Source organism: Castor canadensis, chromosome 12, assembly GCF_047511655.1.
Source record: "Castor canadensis chromosome 12, mCasCan1.hap1v2, whole genome shotgun sequence".
NCBI classification, from domain to species: Eukaryota; Metazoa; Chordata; class Mammalia; order Rodentia; family Castoridae; genus Castor; species Castor canadensis.
Genome location: NC_133397.1, coordinates 40,388,328 through 40,407,800, shown reverse-complemented (window position 1 = coordinate 40,407,800; position 19,473 = coordinate 40,388,328). Strand labels below are relative to the sequence as shown.

Sequence of the window (19,473 nt, the reverse complement as noted above, 5' to 3'; positions counted from 1 at the left end):
TGTGCATACATTGTTTAGGCATTTCTCCTCCCTACATTTTAATTTTAGATGAAGGTAGAAGAATGAAGCAGTCAGGCCTTGCCCAACTTTCAAGGCACTGATCTATTAAAGCAGGCTGCAGGAAGCATTCTGGGATCACCTCCCTACTTAACTTTGTCTCTCCCTTTTTGGATCCAGACAGACTCATATAAAAAAAAACCTGTATCTTTATGAATACAAATGGGAAAAAGGATTTTAAACATGACAGACCTGTACTAACTTATCCATCTGGTTTACAGGTATTCGCTGAACCAGGAGCAAGGGTAAAAGCAGGATTGCACAGTATTACCTATTCGTTTTGGGAAGCAAATTGTCTTCTCTCAAATAATAAAAGCAAAGCAACCAATTTCAGAACAGGTGGTATTTGAACTGGGTCACCCATAGTCTTGATGGGACTTGTTAGTGAGTAAGGATTGAGGCTGGCGGGGTTGCGAAACGGAGCAAGAAGTTTGGAAGTAGGCGGATGTGGGAAACGCAGGTCCCAAAGCTGCTATCAGCGTCTTCTAGCCATTTCATTAGAGGCAGAGTTACGGTTCCTACTGTCTTTCTTCCCAACTCGTAGCCAAGAGGAACCAATGGACCCGCAAAAGTAAACTGAAGGCGGAGCTGGAGCCAGCTTTGGAGTCCGCCCATGCTGGATGCGCCAGTTTACGTCCCGCGCCGAACTACGTTCCTGAGGATTCCCGGACTGCTTTGGAATCTGCGGGACCCCCGGAGCCCAGCTCTAGCTGTACCCGGGTGTCGCCCTCAGGAGGCGGGTCGCGTCGGCAGCCAGTTACACGTGGACTCAGGCGAGCCGGCCGGGCAGGGGGCGGGGCCTGCGGCGCCAATGGGCGGGCCGAGGGCAGCGCGCATGCGTGGCCTCTCGGGGGCGGGGCGCCCGGCCTAGAAAGAGTGTCCTGGGGACAGGGGCTGGCTGGTTCACGCCGAAGAGCTTCGCGTCTGTGGTTGGGATAGTGAGGGTGAGTAAACTCGTGGGTGGTGAGGTCCGACTCTTAGGCCGGTGGGCTACAGTCGTCCGCAGTGGCGCGGGATCCATGGGGCCCGGGGCTCAGGATGGGAGGCGGGGGCGGCTGGGTGGGCGGTCGCCCCTCGGGCGGTCTCGAGACGCTTGGCGGCCAGGAACCGGGCCTGTCCCCTGGGGCAGAAGCCTGTGTCCCTACTGGGGGCTTTGGAGGTTGGCGGGTCCAGCCGGGTCGGTCACCGCCCTCTTGGCTGGCCCCTGGGGGCCCCAGGACTTGGCGGTGGGTCCATCTGTTTGGGTCCGAAAGCACGTCGGCCGGAGGCATTACCTACTTCCAGTCTGCCTCTGGCTTCCCTTCTTCTTCTGGGGAGACTCACAGGTCCTGGCGGCAGGGTTGGCTAGGCTGAGCCGGGTGGGAGTGGGAAGGCAGGAGAAGCTGATTTCCCTTCCTTCGCATGATACCGCTATCCATGCAGGTACCCACACCAGAAACCTGGGCGTCATTTTCACCTGCGCTCCTTTACCGCCCCTCCCCGCCCACCCCGAATCTATTCAAAGCTTTCACTTGTCCAGCCTTAGCTGATTCAGGCCCCCCTCCCTGCTCCTCTGGACCACCTCAATAGCCTCTTGACTGGGACGGTTCCTTACATCATTTCTTGATCCTCTGCACGTTGTTCAGTGCAGGTGAGCTAGAGCCATGGTCTTAAAACAGAAATCTCATCTGTTCTCCAATTCCCTCTCCCATTTCCTTATCCTTCTGTGAATTCTCATTGCTCTTCCAAGCTCTTGAACAGGGCTTGCAAAAGCCTTTTGTGATCTGTCCTCTTGGTACTTTACTGAAGACTCGTCCATCTTCAACTTTATTGTATCCTTAGTTCCTAGATTGGACCAGGTACCTTCTGGGCCCCTTCCAGGCTTCAGTACAGTGTGTTCCTTCAGCCAGAAGCACTAGCCTTTGGTTGAAATGTGCCTCATGCTTCATGTGCCGTTCCAGATATGAGTTGGGCTTCTGTGGTACTCTATGCATGTCTGTTAGTGGTCTCTCCTTTCCACCAGGTGTCATCTGTGTGAGAAGAGTTTACCTGGGTCACATTAGTGACTTTAGTATCTGTGCCATTCTACTCTTTATATGTTACCAGACTTTTAATATGTTGGTTAAATTTACTATAAGTAAATCATGACTTCTTTTTGGGCTCCTCGAGTGAGCAGTTAGATTAAGCTATTAAATGCCAGCATTTTCAAAACCAGTTCTCAACCCTTAGCCCATGTAGAGATTTCTTTAGCCTATGAACTTGATTATTTTCTTTTAGTCCAAGACTATTGCAGTGATAAATGGGGGAAGAACTGGTCAGAATTTTCTTTAACATTGGCTCTGAGTACAGGATGTCTGGATGTTAGTGAGTGTGGCTATTTCAAGTGTGAATTCTTAACTCAGGGCCCCTGGCCTCAGAGAAAAGCTGCCAACAGCTGTTAGGAGGAAGACTGGCAAACTCTCATGTGCTGATAGGAATAATGACACAATGAGAAGGAAGGGTGACCCAGGCCAAACCAGTGGTGGGAGAGCTCCAAAGGGAAATGCCAGCTTAGGTCACAGCCTCTGTGATAAGGAACAACACAACGATGTGCCAAGACCCATTGCCCTGATTCAGACTGTATCTGAATCAGGAGGGCTTAGCAAGCAAATGAGAGGGAAGACAGGGGCCTGGCCCTAGGAGAGGGAGGAAAAGAGAAAAATAGAAAAGGAGAGCGGTATGTGACCATATGTTAAGGTTAAATGAGCGTAAAAGGCTGCTGACTGAGGTCAGAGGAGGGAGTAAGTGGTATTGGCTAAATGACAACTCTTGGTGACATTTAAACTAGGCCTAGAATGAATGGACAGATGGCACCAGTGGGAGCTAGGGCTGTGGGGCAGGAGGAAGTTGCTGGAGCAGCGCAAGGAGCCTTGTTAGAGTTAAGGTACTGTAAAAGCCCCATTACTGACTGTGGTCCAGCACCTCCTTCCCAGGATTGAGGCTGCCCCTTATGACGGATATCAAGGCATTGGTTTGCATTCTGAAGTCTCTTGGCAGAAATCTCTCTCTTGGATTTTTCTCCAGCCTGGCCTTTATAATTTCCTTAAGAAGGCAAGCGAACTTGGGAACTCCTGGGGTTTTATCTTCTAGGCTTTGTGCCCATGGCCTTGAACTAAGTAGTTAGATGTAGATGATGCAACTTATTCTTTGGGCAGAATGGAATAGTTTATATTGTATTAAAACTTTTTTTTTTTTTTCAGTACTGGGGTTTGAACTCAGGGCCTCATGCTTGCTAGGCAGGCACTTTTACTGCTTGAGCCAATCTGCCAGTCCTATGTTTCCTTTTGATTGTGAGGAGTCTAATTTGTTAGGTACCATTCAGAATCCTTATTGGGGAACTTTTATGTGTTTAGAAGTGGCTTTTGTTGTGTTTTAATGATTAGAAACCTGCAACAGCAAACCAAAGTGGGACAAGTTGAAACTTTGCTCTCTTCTTTAGATAAGGGATAATTTGGACTCACATTTCCTGTATTATTAATCACTTGATTGCTTTTTGATATTACCTGAGTAGAAAACATCCCTTTATGCACCCCAGTTTGAAATACTTGGTATCCAACCATGTAGTTAAAGGAAAAGGTGTCATGAGTTTAGAGATCACTAAGCTGAACTGTCTATCTGAGTCCTGTTCTTAATTACATTGACATCAAAACTTAGCAGCATATCTGTGGTGACTCTCCAACTCCCCAAGGACCATGACATACACACAGACTGAGAATCATCAGTCTCTGCACTAGGCACTGTGCCCTGTGTTGGGACTGTCCTCTCACAGCTGGTCTAGCAAGGTGCACTGACAAGTAATCAGGCAGTTTCTAAGATTGTGTTCACAGCTGTCCTCAGTGATGGACAGGAGTCTTGTGAAGGGAGCATGTGGGAAGAACACCTAAGCCAGACTCAAAAGGTTTGCTAGAAGTCAGGTGTGACGGGGCATGCCTATAATCCTAGCACTTGGGAGGCTGAGGTAGGAGTATCACAAGGTTGAGGCCAACCTGGACTATATAACGACCTCCAGGATGGCCTGGCCCATTACATAATGACACCCTGTCTCAAAAACAAGCAAGCTAGCAAACAAACAAAAAGCAAAAAGAGGGCTTGTTGGAGAAACACATTGGATGTAAATGAGTCTGAAGGGCTCTGTAGGAACTGGATCCCTTCTCTGGTCCTTCCTGACCTAGAACTCCAAGTTTTGGGTTCAGAGCAATTTGTTATGCTCTGGCCTGGGCTACAGAGTGAGTCAGCCACTACACAGTGAGTTCAACATAACAGTCACTGCTAGGAGTAACTTAAGACCTTGTTTTCTGGTACCAGGTTCAGTGGCAGTAGCTTTGGTAAAATTGGAAGTGTGATTTGTTGCTGCTTTTGAATTAGTTTCTGGAGCTAAGAATTAACTAGATACTGTATACCATACGGTTAAAAAAAAGCATTACACAGGTTTTTTGACTATGATTAATAATGTATTTTTGGCTTTCAGGGCTTATATGGCAGCAGCAAGCATGCTGCTCACCCTTTGAAAGGCAACCAGAGGGATGCTCTGGGATAGGAAAGTAAATGTCAACAATTATAATCAATTTCTGTAAACCGGAAAAAAAAAAAAAAAGAACCAGAAATCATGTCATCCATGTAGTATTGGAACAAAATTATGGAAGAGATTACATTAAATACACATTTATACAGAAATGTGTGGTATGGTAGACATTTTGAAACAGTGGAAAAAGTAAGAAACAATCACAGTGACTCCTAATCTCATAATTCAACAATCTTTGTTCACAGTTTTTAGTCATTGTTTTATGTATGAGATACATGTATGTGTGTGTGTGTGTGTATATATATATATATATGTATATACACACATGCATGTATTAGGGAAGATCCTGAGAGTATTCCACATATAACTATGTTATATTATATCATATTTATTATATTATTATATTACATTTGCCCATTTTTCTATTTTGCAAAAGTGAATTATTCTTTTTTTTTTTAATTCATTTATTCACATGTGCATACATTGTTTGGGTCATTTCTCCCCCCAAAGTGAATTATTTTTTGCAGTCTTTTTTTTAGGTACTGGAGTTTGAATTTAGGGTCTTGAAATTTCCGGGCAGCAGTCACTCTGCTACTGGGAGCCACACCTCCAGCAAAAAGGCTTTTTTTTTTTTTTTTGGCAGTCCTGGGGTTTGAACTCAGGGTCTATACCTTGAGCCACTCTGCCAGCCCTTTTTTGTGATGATTTTTTTCCAGATAGGGTCTCTCAAACTATTTGCCCAGGCTGGCTTCGAACCATGATCCTCCTGAACTTACTCCTGAGTAGCTAAGATTACAGGCGTGAGCCACTGGCGCCCAGCAGTGCTGTTTCCTGTGACATCCACCTCTTGCTCTCTATGCAGTATGACAGATTGCATTATAATGTCGCTGACCGGGAGTAAAACTAGATGCTGCCTTTTACTACCCTGGACGTTACATGTCCCAGTGACTGTTGTCCCCTTTAAGGAGAAAGCCATAAAAGGATGGGTAAAATGGATTCGGGAAATTTTTCTAAATGTCATAGGGTGACATACTCTCAGGGTCCTCCCTAAGAGCCTTTTAGGATGGATGATGGCTGTAACTTGCTTCCCAGCCCCAGGCATAGAGAAGAGGCGGTGGCAGCTTGATGTGTTCTTTGAGGACAGCATGTGTAAGAGTGGGACCAGTTGCACTTAGGCTTTATCTTTACTGCTGTAGGTTTGGGGCTGAGATGCTCTTGGCCCTGTAAGGAGCCACTGGCTCTTACTATCCAGCAGAATTTGCTCTGCTTTTTGGGAAGCGAATGTTTGGTCAGGTCTTTTCTAAGTTTTGTTACGTAAGTCGCCAGTTGTTCTTCACCTTTTTCAGGTCAGTCTCTAAGTCCCAAGAAGGAACAGGACTTCCAGTTGAACCAACAGTTATTAGAGGCTTACCTGACCCTCAACGGGGATACTGTTGAGAAGAGTACTTCCTGTCCTCAGGGAGCTTGCTCTGTGGCTGACTGAGTTTTCTTGTTGAACACAGTTCCAAGCATCATGAAGCCCTGGGAAGATGGGATAGAATCCTAACTTCTGTGTAACTTAACTTTCTAGTGCAGTCTCTCTGCAATCTCGTCTGTGATTGCAACTCTGGGAGGTAGATAAGACAGGAGCTGATGTCCCTGTCTCCACACCCACTGCTGTAGAGGTTGGTCTGACCTGCCTTATTACCTCCCTCAGCTCCCGTGCTCCTGTCTCTGCTCTGCACCATGGAGCTGCCAGATGAGTCAGTCTGGAGCCAAGCTCTGATCTCATCTTCCTGTCACGAATCATTAGTTGCTCCCCATTTATCCTCAGGAAATGTCAACCCCTTCACCTGCTAAGCAATGACGTGTCCAGTATGGCCTATTCACCTTTGCTCTTATCTGCTGCTGTCTGCTGCCTACCCTCCTGAGAGACGAAACTGTGTGTGCTTTCTTTCCCACTTGTGTGCTTGCGTTATACCCTCAGTCCTCCATCCCTGCACGTCTGTTCAGGCCTAGCTGAAGCGTCACCATGTCTGTAAGTTTTCTCTGGTTTTCCATCACCCAAGGAGATTTCCTCTGAGCTCCCAGAGGGCTTTTCTTTCTTGAGTCCACCTTGCTCTCTGCTTTTAGTGGTCCCATCAGAAGTGTTTCTCTTGGTAGACTGTGAGCATGTAGGCAGGACTGATCTTTTAAGCTCTCGTGGTGCTGCTTGACCCTCTGAAGGTATGTCAGGAAGCATTGGGAAGGCCCCCCCAACCCCATATGAGTGATTGGGGACCTAGAGAGCCCAGGGTCATCCTGCAGTCTGCTGGCAGAGCTGGCCTTGGGCCCAGTTTGACAGGCTCTCATCCCCAACCTCACTGGCTCTCAGGGTTTCCCAGAAGTGTGCTGTGTTGAGTCTTACAAGAAATCCTAGCTCTGGTGCTCTGCCTTCATCTTCTGTATTCCCCACCTCCCAGGTACCGGTGACCATGAGATCCCTCCGGCTACTCAGAGCCCCCTTCCTGTGTGGCCTGCTCTGGACTTTTTGTGCTCCAGGTGCCAGGGCCCAGGAGCCTGGGGCTGGTGTCCCCCATCCTAGCAGCGTGGGCCTGGATAAGAACACAGTGCATGACCAAGAGTATGTATTCGGCTGGGGTTGGGGTCCAGGGGCTTCCCTGCTATCTACAGCTGTAGCCCGAAGCAAAGGCATACCCAGTCCTCTTTCCCTTACTCCTAGCTATGTGGAGGAAGTTTATTTCATCTTATCATAGACGGAGGATATTGAGGCACAAATAGTATAAATTACTTGTCTGAATTCAGTCTCTCTTTCACCACAGACAGACAGACAGATGTACGTATATGTGCACATGCACATAGACACACTCAACAGATATGGTAGGAATAGAAGAATCCCGAATGTAATTAAAGTTTCTTAACTCTGAAAAGACTTTTTTTAGTGACACTGAATCATTTGTCCTAGCTTCTGTACTCAGCTGCTCAAATATAAACTTTATTAGCCATGAATTGCTTTTTAAAAAGTATTTTTTTTCAGTATTGGGATTTGAACTCAGGGCCTATACCTGGAGCCACTCCACCAGCCCTTTTTTGTGGAGGTTTTTTTTTTTTTTTTGAGATAGGGTATCACAAATTATTTGCCCAGGCTGGCTTTGAACCGCAATCCTCTTGATCTCTGCCTTCTGAGTAGCTAAGATTATAGGGGTGAACCATTGGCTCCTGGATTTAAAAAGTATTTTTAAGGGGCTGGTACGTGGCTCAAGTGGGTAGAGTGTATGCCTAGCAAGCATGAGGCCCTGAGTTCAAACCCCATTACCACCAAAAAAAAGTATTTCTAAATTGATGGCCCAAAAGTGTTGAAACAAAATTCTTATAATAAAGAGGAAAGCCATTCTTAATCCTGCTAGCATAACAGATGAACAGGGCTTTGTCCCTGCCCCTTTCATGGCCCTGTTTACATGTGTCATCCTCGAGTGTGGTCTGCCACTGTTTTCTGAGCTGAATGAAGCTGAAGATCTTGAAGTTTTCTGAGTCCTTAAGGTTTTGGCACAATCTGTTGGTTTTTAGGCATATCATGGAGCATCTAGAAGGTGTCATCAACAAACCAGAGGCGGAGATGTCCCCACAAGAACTGCAGCTCCATTATTTCAAAATGCACGATTATGATGGCAATAATTTGCTTGACGGCTTAGAACTCTCCACAGCCATCACCCATGTCCATAAGGAGGTAGGTCAGGCAGTGGCTCAGTGGGCAGTATCTGAGGAAACCTCTCTTTGGTAGCTCGGTCCCCATTCTGATGACCTGTGCTGTCCTCGTGCCTCAGTAGTGCTGCTCATTCTTTCTCTGCCTGTTGCTCTCTCCCACCTCTTCCTGTTCATTGGTCCTTTCCTCGGGGTGACCTTCGGAGCCAGACACCCCAGGGCCAGGCATCTGAATCGTTAGTACTTCAGCATTTCTGTGGACTGATTCTTGTTTTGTTTTGCTTTTTCTTTTGGCGGTACTGGGGTTTGAATTCAGGGCCTCACACTTGCTAGGCTTGATAGAAAGGTGCTCTGTCACTTGAGCCATTCCACCAGCCCAGTACCTTAGCATTTCTGCTGCACACCAGAGTTTGACAGCCAGTGCCTGAAAAAACAGGCCCCATTCTTAATACAGAGCAGAGGAGAAAGAAGCTATTTCATTTGAGACGAACAGCCAGTCAGGACCACAGGATGGAGGGCCCTGGCAGTAGTTGGGGTTTATGCCATACTGTACAGTGCTCCATAGTGTCCAAGCACTTTTAGGTTGGGTAGAGATCTTGCTGCTCTTTGCAACAGCCCATGCAGGCAGGGGCAGGCACATTACTCCCATTTCTAGGTGAGGGAACTAAAATCCAGACCTCGTGCCTCCAGATTTAATGTCATCCCCTCCGATGACATAGGTGCCAGGAGTGCAAGTTGGGTCTTGCTGTGAAGGCAGTAGGAGTGCCAGCAGCTTTGCATGGGAGAAGGTCACTATTTTGGGAGGATCCTGTGCTGTGGGAGATGGACTGATGGACAGGTGGAGAGACTAGTGTTAGGGAGAGGTGCTAGGATCCCTCACTATGAGGATGGTGGTGGCCACAGAGGAGAACCTGGGGATGTGGTGAAGGAGGAACCAGCCAAGGAGGTGAATGGCGTTAGCTTTGCACCCAGTAGTAAACCCTGCTACATACCTGATTCTGGAGCAGGGCAATAGATTCTCTTCCAAGATTATAACAGCTTCTACTGGTTAACAGTGCCTTCTCCCAATATGTCACTACTTTATCAGGCAGATTGCACATCGAGCTGACCCTTCAGAGGGCTTGAGCTGTGAGCTTTTCTCTGGGATGGTGTGTAGGCTGTAGAATCTGAAACTCATAGTTCTGTGTAAGCTAGACCCAGATTTCTATAATGAACATGTATTACTTTTATAATTAGAAAAGAGGGAACAGTAATTTTTAAAACAAATATGCAGGGATTTGATTGCTTTGATTTCACCTCTTAACTAGGAAATGTAATTTCTAAATTGGATTATTATAAATTGACTATCTGATATGTGACTTTGTTGATTCCTAGAAACAAGCTGTATATGAACATTAAAAGAATTTCTAGACACATTGCGAGCATGGACATTTGGGACATTGGCTAAACACGTCTAGTAAAGATGCAATTCATCATTGTTTATGTATTTGTAGGAGGGAAGTGAACAGGCACCACCAGTGAGCGAAGATGAACTGATTAACATAATAGATGGTGTTTTGAGAGATGATGACAAGAACAACGACGGATATATCGACTATGCTGAATTTGCAAAATCTCTGCAGTAGACGTTTTTTGGCCATCTCCTAGTTATATGCAAATGTGACCCATGATAATGTGATTGAACACTTCTGGTAATAACCCATTTCCAACTACTGCTGCGGCATTTTGGTAAAATCCTGTAACAATTTGTTACACTGGGGTAAGAAGGCGAAAGCAAGAGAAGTAAAAGAGAAGCAAAATGGGACATTTTATCAGACAAGGGCTTGATGAAAGAATCCTTTTAAGGGATGTGGGTTAATTGGAGCTGAGCACTCAGGAACTTGACTGTAGAATACTGCTTGTTTCTTGATTTTAATTCATGCTACCTGAAAAGTAAGACAATAAGCTTTGCCAAGTGGACACACTTTTCAGTAACAGTGAAGGGATGGAATGAATGCCTGACATTTCCCCTGCCTCTTTAAGTAAACATGGTCAGTATTCTGTGACGTTCCTCTGGTGTAGTTCACTTGCTTGGGCAAGTGGCTCTGTTGGGCTGTATTAAAGCCACAGTGTAAGAATGTCAAGTACAGAGTTCAGCTGGCTACACAGTCTGATTCTGTTGTCTTCTGGCATTTTAGAAATGATACACCACTGGCCTAAGTGATTAACTTTTTCCAGATTTTCAGTATTTTATACAACTACTGCCACATTCTTATAATTCTCTTCTGCCATCTTCAGCCTGGGAGAGACCTTGAACTTAAAAATATTGTTGAGTCAGTAGCAAGTGTTTTACCTTTCTTGATATTTATACTTCACTCTTGTTTCGAGTTTCCTTTCTTCAGTTTAGGATCTATCAGGAAAGTAAGGACTTGGAACAGTAGGTTTGAACTATTAGCTGGCCTAGCGTGAGTGGAAAGTGAAAAGATCATTCACCAAACTTGGTGATTAACTTGATCCAAGTTCTATTTCAGAAGAATGTTTGCTCAATGACCTCTTCCAGCCTGAGTACGCAAATTCTCTTATTTCAAGAAAGATTAGAAAAGGAAGCCCAAAACCCCTTTAACAGTGTGAATCTCAGTAACATTTGAAAGTGAGGAGGAGTCACAGATTGTAATTTGGTTTGTTGGAGGGATAGACATGCTGTACTAGAAAACCCAAAATGATGCTTGAATGGGAAAAAGAAACTGCATAAAATTTGCTGTAAGATATACAGAGACTTATTTTCTTTATTAAAGTATTCTTATAAGAACACATGTATTTGTAAAAATGGTTTCCTGTGTCAAGTATTTGTGCTATCAGAGCTGACTTGTAAACTATTCTTGTAATATCTCATTATTTTGAAAGATTTATATAATGAATTCTAGATATCTGACCAATAAAGCGGTTGAAAAAATAAGCAGTTGATTTTGTCCACGTAGGCCTTTTCTCCCACCACATGGAGGGCTGTTTGTTTGGTACAAATGTTGACATCTGCAGCTCTTATCACAGGTGTGACTGCCTCAGTTACACCCTGCTTCTTTTTGCAGGGCAGATTCTCAGTATTCACAGTCACTTTCCCCTTTTAGGCATTTTTTTCTTCTGAGTGAAATAATTTTTGAATTTATCTTCTCCAGCCAAATTCAGATTGTGACAGCATCCTCAAGGCTGGGAAAAATACATAGTGTTTTTCCCTAGAGTCTGGTAGTTGTTTTTTCTTTGCCAGAAAATTTAATTAGATAGCACTATTGAAAACATCCAGGTCAAACCATGAAAGCACAGACTCCCTGGCATTCTGGAAATGGCATACTTTGCTCTCCCTGTTGAAAAGGACATTGCTATTGCCTTTTCCCTCCTTCCCAAACTCTTGAATCTTGAACCTTGCACTGCCCTTCATCCAAAGCTACCCCTCTGAAATGATACAGGGAATGGGCTTAGCTGGAGGATAACTCAACTCCTTCAGCAGCTGGGAAGGGAGTCAGGCGGCTGAGGGAAGGAGACAAACAGGCCCTTCAAAGGTAGAGTCGCCCCATTAGGGCAAAGCTGGAACCCCTTGCTAGCTCTGTGGTCGTGGGAGGCAGCGTCCCTTTTCTGATGGAAAATTCCCAACGGGAGAGGGGCCTGGGCTTAGCATGATTTGCCTCTCCCTGCACACTCCCTCATGTCCCCTCTGCCAGGGCTTGGCCTTCCCTGCACACTCCCTCATGTCCCCTCTGCCAGGGCTTGGCCTTCCCTGCACACTCCCTCATGTCCCCTCTGCCAGGGCTTGGCCTTCTCTTACCACCTGCCTCAAGGACTTTTCGGAATGTGTCAAAACATGTGTTGGACTCAGTGTCCTTTTCTCTAGCATGGAGAGAATGCCCAGAAGGGATAGGCTCACAGAAGGAAAGAGCATGACTTTGGGACTCAGGCAGACCTGAGTTGGAATCCTGCCACCCCTTAGCTATCAAGTTCCTAAACTTTAGTTTTTCATCGGAAAAATAACTATAATCAAAGTTACCTACAGTGTGGTCAGGAGGATTCACAAAATGAGAGCACACAGATACAGCACCTGGTCCTGTGCCTGTGTGGAACAGGCGCTAAACATTCGGCCATAGACGGGGGTTATAAAGACACCAATGGCTCCTCTGAGTAGGGATCACAGGGTCCCCCTGCCTGTTTTCTACCACATAAGCACTGTGTGAGAGGGTAAGCACATGAATGCCATGGGAAAACCAGGGGTCGAGCCAGATGCCACTGTGAAACACCAGGCATGAAGCAGGAACCAGGCCAAAGGAGATACCTTCACACCAGGGCCACCTTTAGTTGAGCCCCCTGAAGAAGGGGGAGTGCATACCCTCCCACAACCTCTTCTTTAGTACGCAGAAAGCACCAGGCCACCAGCAGCAATAATACCTCTGTCCTTCCCTCTTTAGAAAGATCTAGAAAAAGGAGAAGGCTAGGTACCAGAGAATATGTGGACGTGGGGATGGAGACCATCAAGGACAGTTGCTTCCCCTGCATTTTTCATCTGACTGCTATTCACCAAGGGAGTTGTGGGCAGGTTTAAGAATGCAATAGAGACAGATTTTTAAAACTAGTCGTAACAAGAAGATGACAGAATGAAGACATCTGTATCCCCAGCTGTAGAAATCCTTCAAGAGCAATAACCGCCCCCCAACCCCATCTTCAGTGGACTGAGAGATGGTGCTAGCCCCGGATCCCAGCTGTGAAGGGGGTAGGCTAAGAGTGGTGGGTGGTAGCCAGTGAGGAAAGAGGGGGGTATTGAGGGGAGACCAGCTCCTTTGTCCCTGAGAATTCCAGAAAGGCTCACGTGCCAAGGCAGGGAAACGTGAAATGGGGAGCCTGTGACAGGGTTTACTGGAAGACCTGTAAAAGGAAAAGACAGACCCTTGCTCAGTCTGTCACATCCAGGTACCCCACACCCCACCGCAGAACATTGGGGCTCTGAAGCTCTGGCTCAGAACAGCAAGGTGGGGGCGGGGGGCATGGGGCTGAGAGATCCCACAGAACACAGAAGTGGTGTGACCAAACAGCTCCAGAAGGCCAGCACCCAGGCTCATGTGCCCTGGGAATGAGGTCAGAAGCTCCTTTTCTGGGAAATTGAACTGCCCTCTCAGAAGGGGCAATGTCAAGTCCTGAGATGCAGGGCTTCCTGTGAAAAATCCTTGCCTTTCCAGTGTCTTCCCACTAGGTTGCTGGGGAAGAACATGCAGTCATGTCTGCGAGGGTGAAAGGGCTCTGCTGTCCAGAGAGAAGAGAGAGTTTGAGGGAGTCCTTGCACCCTGATGGGAGTGGGAGTAGGTGGGATTGGCCCAAGTGGCTGGAGTCCCACAGAACTGAAGCAGGCTGATGTCCCTTGCCCCCAGCTGTGGGGACAGCCCAAGAGGAGTGGGAAGAGGAGAGGCATGGCCGTTGTTGGTGAACCTGAGAGCAGAGATCCAACAAGCATAGAAATCAAGGCAACCTTGGGGAACAATCTGGAGGTGCTTGGAGGTCGGCAAGTCAGAGTGCCAGGGTTAGTGAGGACTCATCTGTGATCCCTCTCTGGGGTCCACAGCTAAATTCGATGGGTGCTGTGCGGTGTGGATGGGAACACGTGACTATCTCTGAAGAGATAAAGATGTAGTGGGTGCTAAGCCAGGGATCCCTAGACTTTTTCCCAAAGGTTTTGGAAGTGCCCATTCTTGTAAACTATGGATTCATGAGAAGTCAGGAACCCATCCATGTCAATCTCATCGACAGCCTGGCCTTGGCCTGCTGGGCAGTCACTGGGTGGGAAGAAGATGGTGCAAATGGGGCATGGCAGGGCAGAGGTAACTGCATGGAGGCCAAAAAAGGAAGTCCATGGCCAGTGACCTCCCCTGCCTCAGGGTAGGCCTCCAGTCTAAGGCTTGGACACCTGTGTGTCTCCCTCTAGGCCACTCTCATATCTCACTCATTTCAAGAAAGTGGGCACACTCACACCATACCACCCTGCCTTAGATTCAGTTAGGCCTGGATATGAACCCAATTCAGGCTCGCACATTCTGTCTTCCAGAGACTTAATATTTTGGACCAAGGACACAGTGGAGGGGAGGTGTGGGTAGAGTGTGAATTGCAGTGTTCTGGACCTTTGCTATTCAGTGTGTGGGGCTGAACATCTGGCCCCATCCAAGGTCAGCTGAGCCAGAACTGCTTTTGAACAGATCCACTGTGACTTGTGTGCTCATTTAAATCTGAGAGCACGTGCTGTCAAGAAGCCTAAGCCACATTGTTCCTTCTGGTTTGACAAGGGTGGTCCCGCTCCTCCTTGGATTCCAGTGGTCTCTTATTGAATTGGCTTTTGCTAGCTTTGGCTAACTTGGTTTCTACATTGTCTAAAATTAAGATATCTTACCAATGCATATTAGCAAGTCTGGCATGTGGGGAGTGGGACAGTAAGATGCAAGGGCAGGCTGACCTTGCCCAAAGTATGAGTCAGTTTGCCACTCACAGAGGGTCAGACCTTGGTGCTCATAAATGCTTTGAGTCTTGTTAAAAATCCTCACGAAATGAAATTGTTTCTAATCATTTAGTTTTTAGTATGAAGATTTTTTTCCCCCAAAGGACCCTTTACTATCTCTATGACAGAAGAATCAGAAACTTTTTTTTTTTGGGTGGCACTAGGGTTTGATCTCAAGGCCTCACACTTGCTAAGCAAGCACTCTTACTGCCTGCACTCTTACCAGCTCTTTGTGTGTGTGTGATGGATTTTTTTGGGATAGGGTCTGGAGAACTGTTTGCCCAGGCTGGTTTTGAACTATGATCCTCCTGATCTCTTCCTCCTGAGTAGTTAGGATTACAGGTGTGAGTCCAGCTATACAAAATTTTTTTTACAATGTAGCAGAGGCCTAACCCTGATAAGGCCTGTATTGAAACTGTCCTGAGGGACACCCTTCTAATCAAGTGAGAAGGAGACCATTGTTTCCTCTCTTCTGGAAAGCCCTCTCTGCCTAGTCTAATCCATGGTCACCTGTCCCTTCTTAGAGCTTCCAGGGTAAAGGTCTTCACCTTTTTTTTGTGTGCCATGGACTACATTACAAATATGCATTTATGTTATCAATTGCATAAAATAAAGAACAAAGGACTTTGAAAGAATGATTCATATTGAAATATAGTCCTAACAAGGCACCAGTGACTCATGCAGAGATCAGGAGGATCTAGGTTCCAAGCCAGCCCAGCCAAACAGTTCACAACACTCTATCTCATGAAATATATATATATATATATATATATATTCTACATCTAAATCTTACATATATATGCCTAAAAATATTTTTCAAAAGTGATTTAGAAATGTTTGTGCTTCTTAATTTGCATGGTGAGAACTAGCAGCGGATCTAATAATCACTGTAGTTTCAAAGAAATGATGACTAAGTACTTTTTAACAACTCTAATGTGGTAGGAAATAAAATTTCTATGAATGATGAAGTCAGGTTGCACTATCACACACAACTCATAATTGAAGAATATACTAAATTTCAGTTTGAGGTTTGCGAAAATAGGCAAGTTTTTCCTCACCCAATATCATGGGTCCTTGAACAGTATAGAGAAAGGACACGTGGTTAAGAACCCTTGCCCTGGAGGGTCCATGGTCAGAAACACAGCACAGCGCACGACAGGTAGTTAGATGTGTGCTACAGTGAGATCCCAGCCCAGGTGCCTCTTCCACCATACCCTCCCCCTCTAGTGCACAGCAGGGGCTGGGCCCAGAAAGGGTACTCATTTGTTGATAATCTGCCTGTGATTATCCTGTGTGACCCTTTGACATTTTAATATTGTGAGATTTATTTGACCCTGCCAGAATTCCTTCCTTAAGACTCTTCTTTTTTGGTGGTACTGTAGGTTGAACTCAGGCTTTGTGCTTGGTAGGCAGGTGCTCTACTGCTTGAGCCATTCCTCCAGTCCCCTTTCTTCTGGTTATTTTGAAGACAAGGTTTCCCTTTTTGCCCAGGGGGGCCTGGACCATGATTCTGCTATTTTATGGTTCCTACTGTAACTGGGATGACAGGTGCATGCCACCCCGACCAGCTTTTTCTACTAAGATGAGGCCTCAAGAACTTTTTGCCCAGGCTGCCCTGGACCCCATTCTCCCCATCTCAACCTCCCAATTAGCTAGGATTACAGATTTGAGCCACCTCTCCCTGGTCCTTAGGACTCTCAATACTTTTGTCATTCACAGGTAAGCCACTAGATGGCAGCAGTGCCTCACAGAATGCTCTTTCCCAGCCCTCCATCCCATCCAGAGGTTAATTTTTTTGTGTCACTTATATTTCACTCCTCCAAAACCCAAGCTCACTTTCTCTCTCCACCCCCCCCCACTCCAGCTCTAGCCCCAGTGTGTTTCCAAGGATTTTATAACTGCATTTGTTCCTGAGAGAGACAGGCTGTGCTGAGTAGAACAGTGGAAGAGTGTGGGTAGGTAGGTAGACTGCCCAAGGTCACATACACGATGATCTGACTTGTCTATATGGAGAACCAATTCCTCCCCAAATTTACTGAGCAACCACTATGTGTCATACCACATGCTCTTTTTCAGGTACAAGGATGCATGCCCATCTACCAAGAATGGGGGGAAGGAAGTAGGCTGTGAACTTTGGGGAAAAGAAAAAGCCTTAGAGTTGGCTGTTCACACCATTGGAAATCCTAAGTCTGTAACAGACAAGACTGCAGTGAGGCTACATCCACATGTATGTGGATAAAGGTGACATGTAGCCTGAAAGCGATAGCTGTGCAAGTACAGAAGGGTGGTCTATACAAAGGAGTCCATCAAACTGCCAGTATAAAACTGTTAAACTAGCAATATTAAAAGTGGTCCCAGGTACTGTGGTACACACCTATAATCCCAGCTACTCAGGAAGTTGAGACAAGAGGATCGAAATTTGAGGCCAGCCTGGTCAAAATAAAAATTTTAGAAGGGGACACCCAAAAAACTAGATAGCATTTGTTGCCCTCAATGCAGAGAAACTAATGCAGATACTTTAAAGCGACAGAAGCCAATAGGAGAAGGGGACCAGGAACTAGAGAAAAGGTTAGTTTAAGAAGAATTAATTTAGAAGGTAACACACATGCACAGGAAAGCAATGTGAGGCAACTCCCTGTATAGCTATCCTTATCTCAACTAGCAAAAACCCTTGGTCCTTCCTATTATTGCTTATATTCTCTCTTCAACAAAATTAGAGATAAGGGCAAAATAGCGAGGTGGTAGGGGGGAAGAGGGAGGGGACTGCGGAGGGTAAGGAAGAGGGGGAAAGGGGGGAGAAATGACCCAAACACTGTATGCATAAATGAATAAAAGAAAAAAAAATTAAAAAGGGGCTCAGGGGATAGCTCAGTTTAGAGCACTTGCCTAGTATGTGGGAGGCCATGGGTTCAACCTCCAGTATTGCAAAAAGACACACACATTTACATATGTGTATTCAAATGTATAATTAATGATGCTAGTAAGGTGTGGAGCTTAAGTCAGCTCCCAAATTTATTGCACATGCTATTCTTAGATGAGTCAGGTTTGGTGAGAGAGAGACTTTGCGATACCCGTGTAGATGGATGAAGATGGCAGGAACACAGAATGTTTCTAAGTGGGGTTGACACATTCTTTACTTCAAGGGAAAGCCAAAGTCTTTCAACCTGACATCTTGTACTTCCTAAGTTCCAGAGCATCAGAACCCAGTCACAAAACCAGTTTTCCCTCTCTTTGCACAGTTTGCTTGTGCTGCCCTTTGCACAGGCAGACTGATTGTCGACTCCTCTTTACATCTCCCTGGGTCAAATGGCTATCTAAAAAGCACCCCTCTCAACCCCACACACGCCCCCCCACCACCACCGGCACCACCACCACCACCGGCACCACTCCAAAAGTACTAAGAGCACGGAAAGACTAAACATGCGCAGAGTACACGACATAGAAGCCATGGGGAGGGATGGTGGTGCTGTGACCTGACCTCTGAGCTGGTGACCAGTTAGGACCTAGATGTGGAGAAGGTATCCATGCCTCATCACCACCCATGCTCCTTTGCTTCCTTTTACCCGTGCAAATGCCTCCCCAGGCCCAACCTGGTGGGAGCTGATCCGAGGGGCAAAAGGATTTTTTCCACCCTTCCACTAGGGTGGCTCTACTAGAGAGCAAGGCCAGGGAGTGTGGGGACAGCCAGAGGAGAAGCATAGGATTAGACAGGGCACAACTTGGATTTGCAAAGCCAGAAATGTTGAGAAAGCCAAACCCTGAGGAGAAAAGGGAGAGCTGCCAGGGCCCTGCACCCTGCATTCTGCAGGAATATGACTCCTTCAGGTTTGATTCCAGCAAGTCCTCCAGAAGCCACTAGCACCAAGATAACCCTCCTGCCACCATTCTCCTAAGTCTGAGAAAGCCGAAACCTCAGCAGAGGTGAGCAAATAAGGTAACTCCACTTTTTAAAACAATACCAGTCCTTTCTCAGCGCAATCTCCAAATCTAACAGGTTTGTGCACTGTATCGCAAGGGGCAGACAGAGAATTCCCTTTTGTGAACACATGTGAGTAGCCCCAGGAGGCGCTTTGTGAATGGAGTCAGGAGTTGCAGACCCAAGGTCCAAATTCCAGGCAGGATTCTTACTCGTTCTGTGCTCTCTGGGCACCTCAGTTATCTCCTCTGCAAATTGGGCATACCCAGGGGCCCACTTCATAGGACCCCTGTGGAAATTATATGTGAATTGATTGGGGCAGAGCCTGAGGTTTTTAATTATGATCAACCAATAAATTGTAAATATGACTACACTTCTGGGCATGTCCTCATTTGACCAAGTCAGCTGGATCTCTGAGGACATAAATAAAGACAAGTAAGACTCAATTTCTGTCCTCAGGGCTATAACAAGGAACTGGAGATAAAGGAAAACATATACCTCCAGCTATGTTCATGGGTTCTGAAATGTACTTTATTGTATATTAACACCTTTGAATTTGACCATACTTTTTCTTGTGGATGGTTAATAAAATAATGGTCTGACTTATAATCAGTGCAACCTTAGCTTCAGTGAAAAAGTGTAATCATGAAAACAGTGTCATCACAGAGACTGTGCTGCTCACCCTGCATGGACATTCAGAACCAGCATTCTGGTACAGGTGACTGGGGGTGCTGTCCTCCCTCCCAGTATATTTGTATCTTCTCCTCCACTGCCTTGGGA

At 46.1% G+C, this 19,473-nt stretch overlaps 1 protein-coding gene across 1 annotated transcript; it reads left to right on the top strand.

Annotated features, from left to right (window-relative positions):
- Positions 1 to 888: 888 nt before the first annotated feature.
- Mcfd2 (multiple coagulation factor deficiency 2, ER cargo receptor complex subunit) lies at positions 889 to 11,213 on the top strand. The gene is made up of 4 exons (XM_020179288.2): positions 889 to 1,001; positions 7,039 to 7,199; positions 8,144 to 8,303; positions 9,772 to 11,213. Exons 2-4 carry the CDS (start codon positions 7,051 to 7,053, stop codon positions 9,901 to 9,903), a joined length of 441 nt encoding a protein of 146 aa, XP_020034877.2. The 5' UTR covers positions 889 to 1,001; positions 7,039 to 7,050; the 3' UTR covers positions 9,904 to 11,213.
- The last annotated feature ends 8,260 nt before the right edge of the window (positions 11,214 to 19,473 follow it).

Bases quoted from the DNA above. Each gene is read 5' to 3' on its own strand.
- Mcfd2 (XM_020179288.2), top strand. From the start codon at position 7,051: ATGAGATCCCTCCGGCTACTCAGAGCCCCCTTCCTGTGTGGCCTGCTC. The intron at 7,200-8,143 runs GTATGTATTCGG...GTTGGTTTTTAG, and splicing joins AACACAGTGCATGACCAAGA to GCATATCATGGAGCATCTAG. The intron at 8,304-9,771 runs GTAGGTCAGGCA...ATGTATTTGTAG, and splicing joins TCACCCATGTCCATAAGGAG to GAGGGAAGTGAACAGGCACC.